Genomic DNA, 17,747 nt, shown 5'->3' on the forward strand with positions numbered 1-17,747 from the left:
GTAATAATAATAATAATAATAATAATAATAATAATAATAATAATAATAATGCTATTATTAATAATAATAATAATAGTAATGACAATAATAACAACAATATGTGTATGTGTGTGTATGTCGTGTGTGCGCGCGCGCACGCGCGCCTGCACCTGTCATGCGCGCACGCGTATGTGTAATATACATAACGATATATATGCATACACACACACATATATATCGTTAGAATACCGTAGCATACACACTCGCAACTTGCTTCGTAATTCGCGGTAATAGTACTTTGTCTAAGTTGATAAAAGTCTTCTCTGGTCCGAAAGAAGTTACAGATACTTAGGCACTTGTTATCTCATCTAGTAATCCATCGTACGAAGAGCAATAATGAGTTCAATTATATCCTAAACAACGGTAATCGAAGGAATAAGTGTTTACGATAAGACGAGAGCAATAAGGATTAATCGTTCGCGTTTCGTTTCGCGCTTCGTTTCTCATCTTTTCCGCGTTCGTCGTCGCATACGAACAAGGCTTGAAACGTGACGTGCGATTGCGCCGGCCGCTCGCACGAATCGAAAGGATCGCGCGCGATCGATATCTCCGCTATATTCCTAATGTTCAATTCCGTCGGAATCGTGGCTTCGCGATAGAAACGTTCCTTGCCCTCTAACGGCTCCGTTTCGTTTTCAACCTTTCGAACGTTTCCCGCCGCTTTCTCGGCGCTCCAGCACCGATACACGCGCCATCTGTCGTTGCTCTCGTTGCTTTATTGCTTGCGTCGGCCGATCCTTTTTTCGACCGCGTCGGAAGCCTTCTCGTCACGCTTTTTTTTTTCTCGTTTTCTATTTTTCTATTTTTCCCTTTTCTCTTTTCTTTCTCTTTCACAACCACCCGTGGCATCTCTCTCTATCTCTCTCTCTTGACTAGTGTGTTACGCTTCACGTCGGAAATCGTGCAACGGAAGAAACGTCGAATGCCCGTTCGCATCGAGAACCACGAAGCGAATCGGAGAGATTCGCGGCGTCGCGTGGACGACGAACGGAGTCGACCGATAAGGTCGGTCACTGTTTCTTTTCGCTCCACCTTATAGCCGTAACCCTGCTCGTGGCGATCGGATTCGACCTTCGTCGTCGTTTCATCGACGAAACGATACGTGATACCTGGGACGAAACTTGTTTTCGCTTGACTAGGTGAACGAGCTAGGAACACGATCTACAGGGCGGTCGTCGCGTCGCTAAGACGGCGGTGGTTGTTGCTGTTGCGTGGATGGGTCCGAGGTCGCGGCCGCTTGTCCGCCACCGTGATAGTACGATCGATATGGCCGCTGACCGGATGGCTGCTGCTCCTGCAGCGGTTGATAGCCGATGCCTGTCGGCTGTTGGCCTGGCTGATAGGCCGGTATCCACTGTTGGTCCGCCACCTGTTGCAGCTGATAGGACAGCGGTTGACCGCGACGTTCTTGCAGGAGAAGCTGATGGGCCGCGCGATCCATCTCTTCGCGTGTCATATCCAACGCTTCCTGCATTTCTCGCGACGTGTATCTCACGAACTCTGGATCGCAGTACTTGCCTAACCCTTGTTCCACGAGAACCTACGGAGAGGGAGCGATAAATCGTAGGTACACGCACGCAGATACGCGTACGTCGAACGGAAGGCGTGGAAAGAGTAAAGAGACGAATAGAGATAATAAGGCTTACCCGGCCAACCAGGCTCTCCGCGCTCCCGATGACCTCGAAGTTGGGCTTCCGATCGGCAGGACTGCCCGGTAAGCTGTGGGACAGGCGCTCTGCGCCGATGCTTCCGTTACTCTCTCCGGCCCAGGAAACTGACGAACGAGGAGAGTCGTCAAGGAATTAAGCTCGTCGCTGTACTGTCTGCCTCTACGATCTCAACAGCGATTCGTGCCATACCGAGCAGTTGCATGGTTAGTTGCGTCAAGCGAGTCACACCGCAAAGAGTTATGTTCAAACTATTTGGCAGAACGCATGCTTCGAGCGACAGTTTCGTCATGCGATACACACGCTTTACCCCGACCACGTCTCTCTTCGTATTTAAGTGTCGACGATTGGTGTATCGCTGGTGCATCGCTGGTGTATCGCTGGTGTGTCATTGGTGTGCGATGATCGGGTGGCAAGGATAGTGCGATCTGTGGGGTGCGAATTCGAGACGCGCGTGCGTGCGAGAAAGAAAATGATGAATTATACATGGTCGCGTTTATTGTTTCTTTTTTTATTCGAATGGTGAATGGCGAATGGCGAATGGCGAATGGCAAATGGCAAACCGCATTCGCGTGGAGCGGGGACAAAGCTCGAGCGTAGTTCGAGCTTGGTCTCGATTCGGCTGGAAGGCGATGGAGAGGCGACAGCGAATGAGTGTGGAAGGCGGGGAAATAGTCGGTGGGGGAGCGGTGGCGATAGGCATGGATGGTGTTTATTACTCGAGGATTAGTCACCTCTGCCGTGGTACGAGGCCCGATGCGACAGACAGGAGGCGTAGACGCGGTCGTGCCGCGAGTCGACGTCGGCGAGGAAGCCAGCGACAGCGATCGCTTGGGTCTGGGCGAGCTTGAGGCCGTTGGCGACGCTGCGCGCGAATCCGGTACTCGCGGACGTGGTCGAGCTGCTCGACTGGCCGCCGCCACCGCCGCTGGTCTCGCGTTTTCGGAAGCTCGACGGTGCCGATTTGCCGACCAACGGATCGCGTCGACCCCGAACACGGCACCGAGACGCTACCGTCAGCTCCTGCCTCAGAGACCCTCCGCGACGTCCTCCGATCTTTTCCGAGTTGCTCCAACCGCTAGACCCTCCGGAACCGCCGGATCCTCCGGATACTCCCGACACTCCTGATACTTCTGAACCTCCTGAACCACCTGACACTTCCGATACTCCTGACACTCCTGACACTCCTGATACTCCTGACACTCCTGATACTCCTGATACTCCTGATACTCCTGAACCTCCTGACCCGCCGGATTCGCTATACTCGCTCGTTGCCGACGAATCCCCGTCCTCGCGATCTATGGCTGTCGTATATTCGGACGACTCCGTATTTTTCCTTTATTTTTCTTTTTTTTTTTTTTTGCTTTTCATTATTATTATTCCCACCAACTCTCATCCCATCGAACTCGAGATTCTGTTACGTTCGGATCACCGAATCTAGTTTGCATCGTTTGACAACGCGATCGAATCGATCGATGGGAAGCGAGGCGACTTTTTCTTCCCGTCAGACGGAAAAGAAAGAGAGTAACAGAGACAGACGTAGAGATAGATAGATGGATAGATAGATATAGAAAGAGAGATAGAGACAGATAGAGAGAAAGGAAGAGAAAGAGAGAGAGAGAGAGAGAGAGAGAGAGTGTAGATCGTACCGTGATTACTCCAGACGGCACAATCGACGCAGCAGCCCCTAGTGGCGTAACAGCGTGTCCCATTGGAGGATGAACCGAGGCTCGGGCTGGTCGTTGCGGTGGACGTGTTCGTGCACGTGGCGATCGACGTCGTTGCGCTGGCGGACTTGCCGGACGAGACTTGCACAGGGTGCAGGGTGCCGGTGCTCGGATCAATGGACGGGGGTGGGTTCCTTCGGGGTGGTGGAGTCGGTGGCGTCAGCTGCCGCTCGATTCCGTCCTGAAGACTGCTTCGAGCAGCCGCGACGAGGTCGACGCGCGTCGGACGCACCGCGCGACACGGGCAACACCAAAGAACGGGCAAAAACCACTCTCTTAGTTAGTTACTGGCTTTCGATATGCCGGCGAACCCTCGTCGCCGCGCCCTCGATAACCCTTTATACAGGCACTCGACGATATCGCGGAGTCGGCTAAATATCGCGCACCGTAGCGATCGAGTACAAAAAGTGGCATGCAATCGGACACGTTCTCGTTGCTTCTTGCAACCCTTGACAATCGCGCGCGCACGTCCCGCTCCTCGTGTTCTCCATCTTCGTTGCGAAACTCGGCGAGATCGTCAAAGTCCGTTGGTTAGTGGTACGCATGCAAGCGCGCAAGCGAGAAATGCTATTCGATCAAGTAAAAGCAAACTATCGACTCCCATAGCCCTAACGTCTCTTACCATATTCGCTATTCGGATGAAGATAATTACCGCTACCTGGACCGCTGAAACGTATAATTCACCGATCACTAGAACGATCATGTCGTTTCTTTTTTCCCAGCTTCTCTACTTTCGACGCGATCTCTTATGCGGTCTGTAAACGAAAATCTACCCGCGGATCGTTTAACCGATCGCGTTTCGAGCGTCGCGACGCGAACTGGCGCCAGCCAGGAAATACTCTTAGCGATTCTTATCTACTTACTCGAGTACTTTGTAAGGGGTATGATGATAGGACTGTTGCTGGACGGGATTTCCGAACCCGGCCAATGGTCTCAGAGGTATACTCTCCTCGATACCCGTGAGCTTTGGATCGATTCCCATTTGGTTCATCGCACTGTCGCTCAAACCGCTAAACACGTTTTTACGATTAGCAATGATCTATAGTACCGTTTGATCGCTTTCGTTTATCAGGCATCGCCTATCGATCGCGCAAACTAACCCTGCTACGTTTGGCACAACTTGATGAGACCTTGCGGTGATTTGATTCGGCGCGTCGTGTCTGCCTCCTATCTGAAGCGTCGAGTACGGTAGAAAGTCAATGGAATTCGTCGGGGAAGCCTGAGAGAATCGAAACGAATTAGACTTTCGCGTATTGTATCTTTCTTTCCGTACTTCCTCTCGGATACCTCGCGAAAAGCTTACCGACCTTAGTCTTGGAGTTTACTTTGAACGACCTGGCTCGGTTGAAGCTGTGATGTCCTTTCCTCATACTCGACCAAACGCTACCGAACAACGAGTGATTCCTCTGTGGAACAACGAAACACGATTAACGACTCGTGCTCGAATACGAGAAAGACGTTTACTTTACGCGTATATCGATACCCTGTGCATAGGTTCCGGATTGTCGTCGAGGAGTTCTTCCAAGTTTCCGGAAATGGCTCTCTTCAGTTCAGGCCCAGCTTCGTGCAGAGTTCTTAGACCGGCCTTTAACGAAACGATCATAAACCCGCGTGTCCCTCGTGCATAACGATACAGAAATCGCAGCGAATATTACCTGAAGCGTGACGGTGTTGTGGCACTCCTTGTCGCCGTCCTTCATTTCTTGCTCCTTCCTCTTTTTGAATCTTCTGAAGTAGTCCTGAATCAGGAAGGTGGCGTAGAATTTACCAACGGTTACCTCGTCGTCGCCTACAAGTTCGAGAAATCAGATCACCGTAACGATTCGCGTAATTCGAGAAGCGAGGAGCAACAGGAAAATACCTCCAGGAGGCGGCACTACTTGGTCCAGAAGCTTCGGATTCGTTCTCTTCCAAATCTTCTTTATCACCGCCCTGAGCTCTGCGTTAGCATCGTCGATGTTCCCCTCGGTTTTGATCCGCAACGACGTCCTCACCACGGCGAACAGCGTCGCGTTGAACAGAACTGTACCGTCGCTGTTCAGCGGCATGTTCATCGAGACTAGCCTCTGCAAATGTTCGCGATTCGAGAAAAATGCGGCATCGACGCGACGAAGAGGTACGAGACACGAACCTTGCACGCGACGCGATGAGGACAGAGTTTACCGAATCCCAAGGGCGGAGATATCTTCCTGAGGAGCGTCACCACGTCCAGATGTTTGATACGGCCCTTGGCATCGGGATCGTACTCGGACCATAGGCGAATAAACTCGTCCAAATGATGAGGACCCAGGATAGACCAATCCCTCGTGAGGTAATCGAAGTTGTCCATGATTACGGCGACGAAGAGATTGATGATCTATAAACGAGCAACAAAGTTGGGGGGACTTTCGCGGTGCTAACCGAGATAGACGATTGAACTTACGAGAAAGGAGCATAAAACGTAGAAAGATATAAAGTAGGGAAATGCAATGTCGGATCCACAGCCATTTAGATTATTCATTTCGTCGCTGTTCAGATCGCATTTTACTATACCAGGTTGCGCCGAACAGGCCATCATAATTTCCTGCCAGGCTTCGCCTGCGTAATCGTGGATTTAACGTGAATTCGAAATCGTGAAAGGGTTCTTTCGGACCGTATGGAAATCTGCAAAAGCACGTACCTGTAGCGGATCGAAAAAGGACCAATACCGCTTGCGGGAACGACTGGAAATTGTTGTTACGGTCTATCGATGTGTCGTCGTCGATGGCAATTTTTCCAAACACCTGAAGAATCGTACCCTCTCTGTTTGACAACCCTTGGCCGGCCGGTAGAAAAATTTCAAGATGGCTTACCTGCATGCCTATCACGGCGTAAATGAAGAACAGCATTATAATTAACAAAGCTACGTAAGGCAGAGCCTGGAAAGATTTGATAAATGTCCAGAGAAGCGTCCTGATGCCTTCGCCTCTGCTCAGCAGTTTCACCAATCGCATCACTCGAAACAACCGAAAGAAGTTGATGGAGATAATGGTGGAGCCAGGCTGAAAGAACAAAATGGCCACGTTAACGATCTGCCCTGTTGGAAACTCGGACGGTTTTACTGCGGAACGACGTACATTGACCTCGGAGTAAACGATGTCGATGAAACTTCCAAGGACGATAATGAAGTCGAAAACGTTCCAAGCGTCGCCGAAGTAATTCTGTAATTGCGAATCGGTTAGCACGGACGGATCGCGATCTCGTCTATTGGAGAGAGAACATCGATTATAATCGCGTGATTCGTCTCGTTTGACTTTCTACCTTAAATCGAAAGGCCGCCAACTTAAAGATAAACTCCAGGGCAAAGACCGCGGTGAAGATCATGTTAAGTACGTCTAACGCTTCCGTGTAGATTTGCGGTTGCCGATAAAACTTCATCGCTAAGGTCACGGTGTTAATCATGATCAGAGTGAAAATGGTGTACTCGAACGGTTGAGATGTGACGAACCACCAGACTTTGTACTGTATTCGATGCTTCGGTATGTATCGTCGCACTGGTTTCGCCTTTAACGCGAACTCGATGCAATTCCGCTATGCAATCACGTGAAAAGTTTGTACATGTACACGAGAGATGTATACGAGTTTACTAACTCTTGATCAGCCGCTTCGATTCGGCAGACTTACCTGATTCTTATCGAGCTCGCAGTTTTTGTACTCTTGCTCACCCTCGTTCTGGAAAGTGACAATAACGAAACCAACGAAGATGTTCACCATGAAGAATGCTATGATAATGATGTAAATGATGTAGTACGCGGCCACTATCGGCCGAAAATTATGAATTGGTCCATGATCCTCCTTGTTAGAGTCGATCGACACGTCTAGCAATCTGTTGGGAGAGAAAATGCTAAGCGGTGTGCACCGTAGCTACTTTCCACTTGTTCTGTTTTTCTTTTTTCCGATATATCGCTAGCGAGCGTACAGCTTCGGACGACACGAAGGCTCAGCTTTCGTACCGCGTTGAAAACACTTTTCATTCTCGTCTCTTTCGAAACGAGCGAGGAAAATACGCGGGAGTGAACGTGTGCGTGCGTGCGTGTGTGTGTGTTTGTGTGTGTATATGTGTGTGCACGCAGGTGTCTACTTACGACGGCCAGCCTTCGAACGTGGACACGGTGAACAGCGTCAGCATCGCTTTCGCGACGTCGTCGAAATGGAAACGATTCTGGCCCCAATTTCTCTCCTTCATCACCGGTTTATTGATATTACCGTTCTCGAATTCGAGGTATGTACCCCTGAAATTAATAACGCAACGTGCCATGTTATTCCTCGTGCCTGTTTCCCGGTCATTTGCGGGAATCGTGGATGTCGCCGGCAATTTGCACGACATCCAACGATGTCCCGCGATATCGGCACTATTTTGCTCGCGAGATAACTTACTGGCATTCGTCCTTCGTCATTTTCGATGCATCGGTACAATAGAAAAATTTCCCCTGTACAACATAAAAATCTGATTAATGCGAAGCAGATCGCTGCCGATTAGAGGCTTCGCGCAACGTTCCGAAAGCTGCCCAAACCCATCGACACTCTCGATATCCGTTGGAATTTCGGCGAAACTGGAAAGCGAGGAAGCTTCGAGGGATTCGATACGATCCTTCGGTGATCACAAGAGTGTCGATGAAGTGGAAGCAGCGTATCGTTAATTGGCCATTCTCCAAAGCGAAGTGAGTAGCAGCGAGTGATCGAGCAAAGTAAAGGAAAGATCAAAGAAAAATTCAGAAGTGATAGAGAGAGAGAGAAAAAAAAATGTCATTCCGTTTAGCGTGCACGATAATATCTATACATGTAAATATATACAAAGTAGGCCGTGGTGCAGGCTGTCTCGTTTTGGCCTACGTCGATCGAGCGACGTGGCACGTGCACGAGTAGAATCGAGAGTCCAGAAAATCGTTCTCGCAGGTTCTTCTAGCGTACAATCGACACTCGAACATTACGACATTTCGACGGGTGTATCACGTCGAGCAATTGGGCAGAAATCTCGTCGAAGCATCGCGACGTGTCCAATTCATGGCCGACCTTTTCGTGTATCTTCGCAGGAATTTGACTCGCGAGGTTAAAAGTTAGGCCGGATTCGGTAGAGAGCCTACGCGCCAGAGGTCGAGCTGAGAATCCCACTCGTTGCTTCCATTTTTGGAAAAGAATCCTACTCGGAGTTATGCGAATTATCGATGATAATCTCGCCTAGAACGGCTCCTCGAAGCGGAGTCGCGTCGTTTCTCTAGCATACTGAGCATACACCGTACGAGAAGCTTCGCATCGGGACTCGTTCGACGGACTTTCCCGGACAAGCTGTGAGCTTTCTTCGTCTCGTTCGTTTCGTTATCTCCCCCCCGAGGGATCGGACTTGCTACGAAACGTGCGTACGAACGATCGACGTTGGGAACAACCGTGAACGCGAATCGACGCTCGATGCGATAGAAAACGAGTTTCATGCATGTTTCGTTCCTTTCGGTCCATTGTCTGAAACGGCAACCACGAGATTCGACGTTGGTCGACGCTACGCTTGCAAGCCACTCGAATCGTCTACGAACGTTTGCGCATCTAGACGGTGCTCTACTTTCGAGGCTCGTTTCGCGGAACATCCTCTACTTCTCAAGGTACAGCGTGAAGTGTCTTTTGGATGTAACTAAAGGCAGAAAATGCTGTTTGCAAGTGCAACTCGATGAGAAGAGAGAGAGAGAGAGAAAAAAAGAAAAAAAAAAAAAGGTAGAGTCGAAATTTAGTTGGGACGGAGAAGAGCGAGATGGTGATGGCGCGTGGAGGCTAGAGGTTACTCGTGGTTCCGGTATACGCGTTCGACGAGCATGCACTACGATTAAAGCTTCATTCTCACATTTACAGCGAAACTTGCATGCCTATTCGTTAAACGTGTCTTTATCCGGAGCTCGATAGCCATGATCGGTTAAGCATTCGTTGAGGTGACGCGACGAGTAAGTATCGCTATCGGTGGACGTTCTAGAGTCCCGGCTGGTATTCTTGGTGAAGCGTTAAATCGTTAACAGCGTGTTACCGTGCTCGAGGGTGTTATCGCGAACGCAGAGACTCTCTGCAAAGGGTAATATCGGCAGCAACGAAGTATCTTCGACTAGGTTGATCGATCAACGTCCCAGTTTCATGCTCGACGTTCCGGTCCTGGCTAACGTCCCGATAACGTATTATCGGTTCGCAAAGGGGACACTGACTAATGCGCGAGAAGGCTCGCGTACCAGGCGAATCGCGCTTCTATAAAATCGACGAGGAAACGTTACTCGTTAGTTAGGTGTCGAACGATCGAGACAGATGCGACGATAGACTGGAATTGGCCGTGGCAACGTGGCGGCATTCGATTCGTTTCATTCCTTCGGTTCATAGACGAGCATTTTCTCGTTGCTGATATTCACCTTTGTAGAGTCGAAGAGGGATGGAGAAAAAAGTAGTCGAATCGGGCGAATTTCGACGTGGACCGATCGACGGCCGGCGAATGCGCAGCGCGTCGCGAAATTCGGGGTTGCCCGGACACTATGCGGATCGTTGTCGAGAAGAGGAAGAGAATCGAGTCGGGGTCGAAGAGATAAAAGTCCGCCGGGTTTGAAACGGCGATTAAACGGATGGCGATCGGAGGGCGGCAATTTCCTCGATCAGTAAACGCGACGGTACACCCCGTATTTCGCGAAGGAAATTGACATTTCCGGGACGCGCGGATCGACAGCATCCAAAGCTTCCGGTTGTAACGCGAGGCCGTCCGTCGATGAAGAGCAACGGGCAAAAAATCAAACCGAGAGAAGAAAATAAGAGTAACGAAAAGAAAACAGAGCTGAAGTAACGATGGTAGTAACAAATAATAGTAGTAGTAGTAGTAGCAGTAGTAATAGTAATAGTAGAAGAAGTAGAAGTAGGAGAAGAAGAAGAAGAAGAAGAAGAAGAAGATGAAGAAGAAGAAGATGAAGAAGATGAAGAAGAAGAGCAAGAGAGAGAAATGAGAGAGAGAGAGAGAGAGAGAGATAGAGAGAGAGAGAGAGAGAGAGAGAGAGATGTAGTAGATAGAAGAAGAAAGAAGTTCTCGTTGGCTTAGTTTAATCTTTCTAAGTGGTGGTGGTTGTTGGCTTTACCTTAAACAGCTGTACCCCGATAACAGCGAACATGAACTGTAGGAGATAGGTGACCAACATAATGTTGCCGATCGTTTTAATGGCGACAATCACACACTTCACTACGTACTTTTTACGTAGTTGGTTGAGGGCAGGTGAGCAGGGCGAACGAGCACAGCGGGGAACACGGGATCGTGAGACAGACAGACAGAAAGAGAAAACAAAGAAAATACAAAGTAGCATTAATCAAGGGTCGGCTAGTTTCGTTCGCGAAGCTAGGTATCTTAACGGGGGCTTTGGGGCTGGGGCATCGGGAATTGCTATTTGCAAACGTTATCATATCTCGACTGTTTCACGCTTCGTTCCGCGCTTTGTTCCTTGTTCGTTGCCCGCGTCCGTCTTCCCTCGATCGTTGATCGTCTCTGAAACGCTTCCCTCTATCCTCCTACCCTCTTCCTTTCGCGACTTTTCCAATCGCGAAAAGCTACAACCGTGGCATCGACTTGCATCGAGAAGCACACCGTTTCAACCCGATCTTTCCTCTCGCGAATTATTTCCTTTCGTTCTCGCGGCAATCTCGACTACTCTCGTCCGTTTCGAACGGTAGTCCTCCTCTCAGCTTCCTCCCCTTTTCTTCCCTTTCTTCCCTTTCTTTCCTTTCTTTCCCGCTTCTTTGCTTTTCCCTTTTAATTTTCCTTCCTTTTTTCCTACTCTTTCTTTCTCTACTTCTCCTTTCTTAATCGTGAACTAAGCCCTCGCCATCCATCCAACCCACCAGTGCTCGATGTTTTTCCTCGGCAATGCACCTATGGGGGCCTCGTACGGGATAATGTATTTTCTCGTTCTATCTAATCTTCGAAACGCTCGATCGTAATTCGTCCCGCTTTCGATCGTCGTTCGATAGATAAGTCTCGTCGTCGTTTCTCGTCGTCCGATCGTTACGCGGCTTTCGATTTGCGCGGCCATCTTCCTTTTTCTTTTCGATCGCGCGTTGCCACGTAAGCTGGCGTCGAGCTGAGTCCGGTACAACGTTTTCCCGGGGACAAGCTTATCGACGTAACGCGTTCGATGCACGCGATTAGATAGGAACGGAACGAGGAATCGAGTTTCCCGACGACAGGGTATATGACGCGGGCGCAACAATTGGTTATTCTCTTTAAGCGTTTTGGTCAGAGGTTTCTTTAGTTAATGGAAGCACTGTGTCTCTCAAATACACGAGCAAACCAAACTACGGGGACGTTCTTCCAGTTCTGCCGACAACTCTGATCGATGGTTAAACAGGATCGTTAGTATCGCAAACGTGTTACGTGTGACTAACTTCTTCTGGGATATTTCATTCGCGATCGTGTATCGCTATCTCGCGTGACAATATATATACGAGGAAAACATATTCCCGACTCGTGTATGTATCTTCACCCTCTCGCACTCTTTCACGAGCTTACAACGCACCAAGGACATGTCTCGCGTCTGCCTTTCGTTCGAACGTATCGCGTGACGAACGAATCGCTGATTATCGTCGAAGCTCGAGGATCGAACGAAAGGAGGGTTTATCCCTGGAGCTCGAACGATCGCTCGGAAGTGGAAGGAAACAGCGTACGAGATTATCCCGCGACAATGATCGAAGGATTCTCGTGGAACGTCTAACGACGAGGTATCGATACGCTCGAAACTACGCGTTCGACTAGGTGTTCTGCTTCTTTCTAACCATCTAACCACGACACACGGCGAAGCAACGAAGGTGGACTACGCTACGAGTCGTCTAACTTGCTCTCTAAGCTTTCACCGGTGTCTAACTTTACTTGCGACAACCGCGACGAAGATGGCCGACTGTTAGATCCACGCGGCCACTCTGGATCGGCCGCAGGTTCGCGGACAGGCTAATTCGGATCTAAGCGAAATGGTACACACATTGCCTAGTGGTCTCTAAGGAGCTACGTAGCGAACGGAGTTACGATTACTAAACGTGATTCGGAGCGAAACGAGAAACCCTGCGAGTAGACCGGACAGAGAAGTGCCGTGATGCTTCGTTTCGAGGCAATTGCGGAAGTCGACGAGACAAAAAAGGATGCGTGCGACTTTTACTACGTTCTCTAGATTCTATTTCTGCGGAGTCTCCAAGAGTCACGGAACTGTCCTTTCCTTCTTTCCCTTTCCTTTCTCTCGTGTTAATATAGCGACACACCACTGCAACGCTCAGCCGGCACAAGCATGCAATTTTCAAACAATCCTCTACTATCGGTTTTAACCACGCAGCCTGTATGAGTTTCTCCGTGTCGTGTCGTGTCGTGTCGTGTCGTGTCGTGTCGTGTCGTGTCGTACCGTGTCGTATCGTGTCGTGTTTTATGCGGCCGTGTCGGTGTATTCGGACCACGCGTACGGTTTCGAGCAGCCACTGTCGTCGGTAACATCCTCCATCAGCGGCCAGACACCCCAGTCTACCTGACATTTCGTTTAATCGCGTCGGTTATCCCGTTCCCGCGTTTCGCTGGGCACGTTGTTACCGTTCGACAGCGGTCGTTCTTTTCGCGTACGCGTGCGTTTAGATATTTAGTCTTCCAGCTATAGTCTCGAGCGACGAAGTAGAGGCAAAAAAAACGAGGGGAGAAAAAGAATGAGAGAGAAAGAGAGAGAGTGAGGGAGAGAAAGAGTGAGAAAGACAGAGAGAGAGAGAGAGAGAGAGAGAGAGAGAGATAGAGAAGAGAGAGAGAGAGAAAGAGAGAGAGAGAGTGAGAGTGAGAGAGAAAAAGGAGAAAAGAGACAAAGAAAGTCGTGGGTGTCTAGACAAAGGAGAAATAAACGAAGATACGAAAGCCAAAGTCGAAAGACCAAAGACCATGATACGATAGATCTTGCGAAAAGCCGCATCTGTAAAACAGTTTCCTTCCAAAAGTGGATGACATACACACACATACACATATATAGATATTATGTAAATGTATGTGTACGACAGCGATCTTCCTTTAAGTCTCTATCTACTTTCAGCTACCATCTCATCTCCCCCCGGTCACTCGTCTAGTATGTAAATTCTTCGGTACGCTACTTCGTATTGGCATAGCAATGATATATATTTATATATATATATATATATATATATATTTACGTAGATATATATATACGTATATAGATATCCGTTGCTCGAAACGGAACAAAAAGACAGAAAGTGAAAGAAACTACCCGCCTTTATCGGCGAGCTTCGATTACTGATCGTCTCCCCTACACTACCACGATAGTCTCGTAGCGTGGGATGCCTTTTGTACACGTATACACGGTGTCATTCGAAAGGGAAAATGTCCCATTAACGTGATCATCGACCGTGGATGACTCGGAAAGATCGAAAGAAGGGAACACTCGGTCGGTCCGTGATGGAGGCGCACGCGAAAAATTAAGTCTCGCCGCGCGCCTCCCCGTTCTATCACGGCTGCGACATCGTGGTCGCAACGATGAACGATACGTAGCAACGTTGGTGAGAGTTGACGTCGGTCGATTGGGAATCAACGCCATGAGAAACGATTAGTTTTTGTTTTTGCAAAAGTGGCCGCGATACGAGCCCCCATGCAATACCCTTTTACGCGGAAAGCGAAACGCGCGAAAGCTGAATTATCGAATGACGAACGAAAGGGTTGACAGCTATCGTCTCGCGCACCGAAACTTCTGTTAAAAGGGGCCAGCGTAAAAGTATCTCGGATGGGGGCGATCGTTCGGTCGTTGGATCACACGTAGATCGGTGGGAAGAAATAAAAACGTTTGAGGGAAAGAAGAAACCAAGGTAATCCCAGTGACAGGTTTCGGGGAGAGAGTGTCGAGACAAGAAACGCAATGAATAAGTTATACGCAAACAGCTCGTTTCACAGGGAAGGTACCCAGAGGTGCATCTGTCGGAAAAAACAACGTCTGCTTCGTGCCCGCACCTCTCGACGATTATTCCTTCGTTCGAATCGAACGCGTCTTTGAATAGGTTTGGCAATCGCACCGATGATCCTTTCGAAACTCGATGGCCGTAAAACGAGGCGAAGTGAGATAGATCGCGTTGAAAGGATGCCGAATAATCGTCGAAGAGGTTTGTCGGGGTGTCGAGCAAAGGCGTACCGAGGTGGTAGACGAATTGGTAGTAGTGAATTTGGTGATGGTGAATTATTTCGGCGTTGCAAAAATCGTATGTGAAGTAATGAATGAACGAGAATGACGATAATATATGCATATATATCGGATCGTAAGAGAGGGCTGAGGGGTCAGGGGGTATCAAGGTTTGGTTGTATATTATGCCACTCTAGTGTACTACGAGAGGTTCGAAGGAATGTCCCAGGACCGTTTAGTGTGCGGGGCCTGGCAATCCTACCTTGAACAGTTGTACGCCAATGACGGCGAACACGAACTGCAGGAGGCTGGTGACGAGGACTATGTTTCCGATAGTCTTTACCGCTACGATGACGCACTGTACTACGTGCTGGGTTCAACATTAATCATAATGTACATTCGCTCTTTTACAAATGGAGTTACGTGTGCCGACTATAATTTATTACGTCGGATACCACTCGTTTTTTTCCTATCGTTCGCTTTTTACTTCTTGCCGCTTTTCTTTAGTTTTCAGATCGTTTACGTTTCTCGATACTACGACGTTCCGCGTCGCGTGGGAAACTTTCGACGCACGGGCTAAAAGAGACGATCGCTATAGAACAGCCGATCGCTCGAGTCCACTCGAATCGTTTGCAAAAGTTTCCCATGTGACGCACAAGTGGAAATACTTGGACTTTACCGAAGTATCGACTTTATCGATTATCGCGTCGATTCTCAAAAGCAATCGCGAACTACTGCTGAAATACAACGGATCAGTTTTACTAGCTTTCAAAAACGCGTGCTTCAATTTTACGCGACTCGATCTAGAACCGAAACTAAAAGTTACTTTGGTATCAAATGTTACTTGTACGTCTACTTCGGGGCATGTGCTATATCATCCGGGACCGACTTGGCAAGTTCGCTAACTGTTCGTTCGGATAACAAGCGAAGAAAGATACCTTTAATCCCTTGGCACGATTGATGGCGCGCAGAGGCCTCAACACGCGTAATACACGCAGCACTTTTACCACGGAAAACGCGCCGGAACTGAAACCAGAACGTCGTTACGATGATTTTCTTTCGTTTCTTTCCTTCGTCGCAACTTCTACGTGAAGTAGAAGAGCTCGAGAATTCTTACCTGAAAGACATAGAGATGAGAGAAGAACACACGACCAGGAGATCGAGCAAATTGAACGCCGATCGACAAAATGCACCGTCGTGTATGATAAAACCGTACGAGATCATCTTCAAGCAGATCTCGATCGTAAACACCGTGGTGAAAAAATAGTCAAAATTCTGTAAAACCTGTAACGACGGAAAGAAGGGTTACTCGAGTACGAATGAACAGCGATCGCTCGACTTACCAGATTTCTAGGAGAGGTCGCGCGTAAAGGATCTTCGGCCGCTAGCATAGCGGAAGATATCATGATGCATACAAGGATCACGTTGCCGAAGTAGCTGTGATTGCACAGCCAGTGACAAAACACTCGGAACCTGAAACGCGAAGAACGTCAACGTTAGACGTTAGATTCTATCGGATGATTTTGCTGAATGAAAGAAACACGGTAAACGTCGTTGTCACCTGTTCGTCTGCGAGAAGATGAAGAAAGCCGAACCGACTGGAATCGGTTGCTTCTTCGTAGCCATGTTGAATTCGGACATCCTTCGTGGCCTAGCCGACACTCCTTGGTCCGTGCCATCATCTGCGCGAATATCATTGTCGATAATGCTGCGAGGAATAACGCCGAAGAGTGTGACAAATGAAAAGAATAAGTACAGATACCGTGCATCTCGTTGTGTTCGCCCTCGTCTTCCTCTTCGACCTCCTCGTCGGACTCTATGTTTAATCGTACCTTGGCGTGAGTGTTCATGTCGTCGCTCTTCTCCGATCTGCAACCCACGCATTCGTGGATAAATTTCGAAAATGGCGTTGCTCGAAGTATTCGTTTGAGAAGCAAGGAAGGACTTACGTTTCGGTATCCACGGCTGCCTCGTAATCCTCCATCGTTTCGTTGGGATCATGCTCGAGATCGGTACCGCCGCCTTCGTCTTCTCCACCGGTCCCATCGCCACCGTCGTCACCCTGTTCCCCGCTAACTTCGTCCCTGGCTGGAGAGGCACTGTGAGATTTATTTTTCTCCGCCTGAAACACCGAGAAATCTTTCGATCCTTTCCACCACTTTGCCTCTTTGATATTTCAACGATATTTTCGAACGGTTCTCGGTTAACGCGATAAGGAGATCTAGCCTGGTGTTTATTCAACGTAAGACAGCTTATTAATAACTTGAAAGACGTTGACTCGGTGTCCTATTTAAAGTAGGAGAAACTCGTCCCGTGGATCTCGTCAAATTTCATGGAGCATCGAGGCAGAACCAACCCTCGCCGGGTTAATACACGAGAGCTATCGATTTTTCATTAGCTTATCGAAAAATCACGAACGATTAAACTTTTAACGCGAAGCTGTACAGCAGAGAGATGATACTTCGTCGTGGGGTCGGCGTCGTTTGTTCGACAACGACGACAACGATGTTCTCCTTTCTCCGCCCTTACCGCGGCATTCACGTTCGAGTTGCCCTGCATATTTATATAGAGCCCCGATACGAAATATTGCAAAAACGTGGCAGAGGAACAGGGCAAGGATAAAGAGAAAACTAACAATGATGCGGCGAATGTTTCCAGATAACGGTTTCAATTTCGGAGTATCGGTATTCGATTGCGACGACCTCGATTTTGCGTGCGTGCTTTATACGTGTAATAAGTCCGCAGCAGGAGCGACGAAGCGTGTACCGATTGCACAAGATGACATAGTTTTTCGCGATTTAACCTCTGCTAACCGATCAGCAGCGTGTCGAAAATCACTCGCGGAATAGCCTTTTCGCCTTGCCCGTAAAAGCTGACTCGAAGCAGATCGAGTTTCTCCCGGACGCGTGTACAATGTTTGACCAAGTACGTACGAATCTCTGGGATAAAAATACGAACGGGAAAGTATGCGATTCGTTTCATTAACCGTGTGCCAGAGGCGATGAAAAGAAGCGATTAGCGAGCGTCTTGGAACGCGGCATTAAAACGCGCGACTGCGTCACGAGTCTCGTTTATTAAAATCCCGAATGCGGAGCAATGGCGTACAATTAAGTCGCTTTCCAGTTGCCGCGAAATACGTATTTTCTCAAATTCTCGGC

At 48.8% G+C, this 17,747-nt stretch overlaps 1 protein-coding gene across 7 annotated transcripts in view; it reads right to left on the minus strand.

Moving 5' to 3' along the window:
- Positions 1–100: 100 nt before the first annotated feature.
- The window catches only part of Ca-alpha1D (Ca[2+]-channel protein alpha[[1]] subunit D), a 26,473-nt gene continuing 8,826 nt past the window's right edge, over positions 101–17,747 (minus strand). The window contains exons 16-40 of one of the 7 annotated variants that reach the window (XM_017907244.1): positions 16,539–16,711; positions 16,352–16,458; positions 16,151–16,271; positions 15,933–16,062; positions 15,707–15,873; positions 15,528–15,615; positions 14,852–14,959; positions 7,829–7,881; positions 7,537–7,683; positions 7,076–7,277; positions 6,713–6,982; positions 6,529–6,612; positions 6,265–6,453; positions 6,093–6,195; positions 5,856–6,010; positions 5,565–5,789; positions 5,295–5,499; positions 5,089–5,222; positions 4,917–5,018; positions 4,741–4,839; positions 4,534–4,652; positions 4,297–4,443; positions 4,056–4,099; positions 1,686–1,813; positions 101–1,579 (exon numbers count right to left, since the gene is read on the minus strand). In XM_017907244.1, the coding sequence (XP_017762733.1) occupies positions 1,223–1,579; positions 1,686–1,813; positions 4,056–4,099; positions 4,297–4,443; positions 4,534–4,652; positions 4,741–4,839; positions 4,917–5,018; positions 5,089–5,222; positions 5,295–5,499; positions 5,565–5,789; positions 5,856–6,010; positions 6,093–6,195; positions 6,265–6,453; positions 6,529–6,612; positions 6,713–6,982; positions 7,076–7,277; positions 7,537–7,683; positions 7,829–7,881; positions 14,852–14,959; positions 15,528–15,615; positions 15,707–15,873; positions 15,933–16,062; positions 16,151–16,271; positions 16,352–16,458; positions 16,539–16,711 (3,657 nt within the window). In that variant the 3' untranslated portion in view covers positions 101–1,222. Of the gene's footprint in view, positions 1,580–1,685; positions 1,814–1,850; positions 2,135–3,355; positions 3,622–4,055; positions 4,100–4,296; positions 4,444–4,533; positions 4,653–4,740; positions 4,840–4,916; positions 5,019–5,088; positions 5,223–5,294; positions 5,500–5,564; positions 5,790–5,855; positions 6,011–6,092; positions 6,196–6,264; positions 6,613–6,712; positions 6,983–7,075; positions 7,278–7,536; positions 7,684–7,828; positions 7,882–14,851; positions 14,960–15,527; positions 15,616–15,706; positions 15,874–15,932; positions 16,063–16,150; positions 16,272–16,351; positions 16,459–16,538; positions 16,712–17,747 lie in introns of those variants that run through there. The other 6 variants (XM_017907246.1, XM_017907243.1, XM_017907242.1 and 3 more) reach the window with 6 other exon arrangements.

The sequence above is a fragment of the Eufriesea mexicana genome, unplaced genomic scaffold (assembly GCF_001483705.2).
Source record: "Eufriesea mexicana isolate 0111107269 unplaced genomic scaffold, ASM148370v2 scaffold7348, whole genome shotgun sequence".
Classification (NCBI taxonomy): domain Eukaryota; kingdom Metazoa; phylum Arthropoda; class Insecta; order Hymenoptera; family Apidae; genus Eufriesea; species Eufriesea mexicana.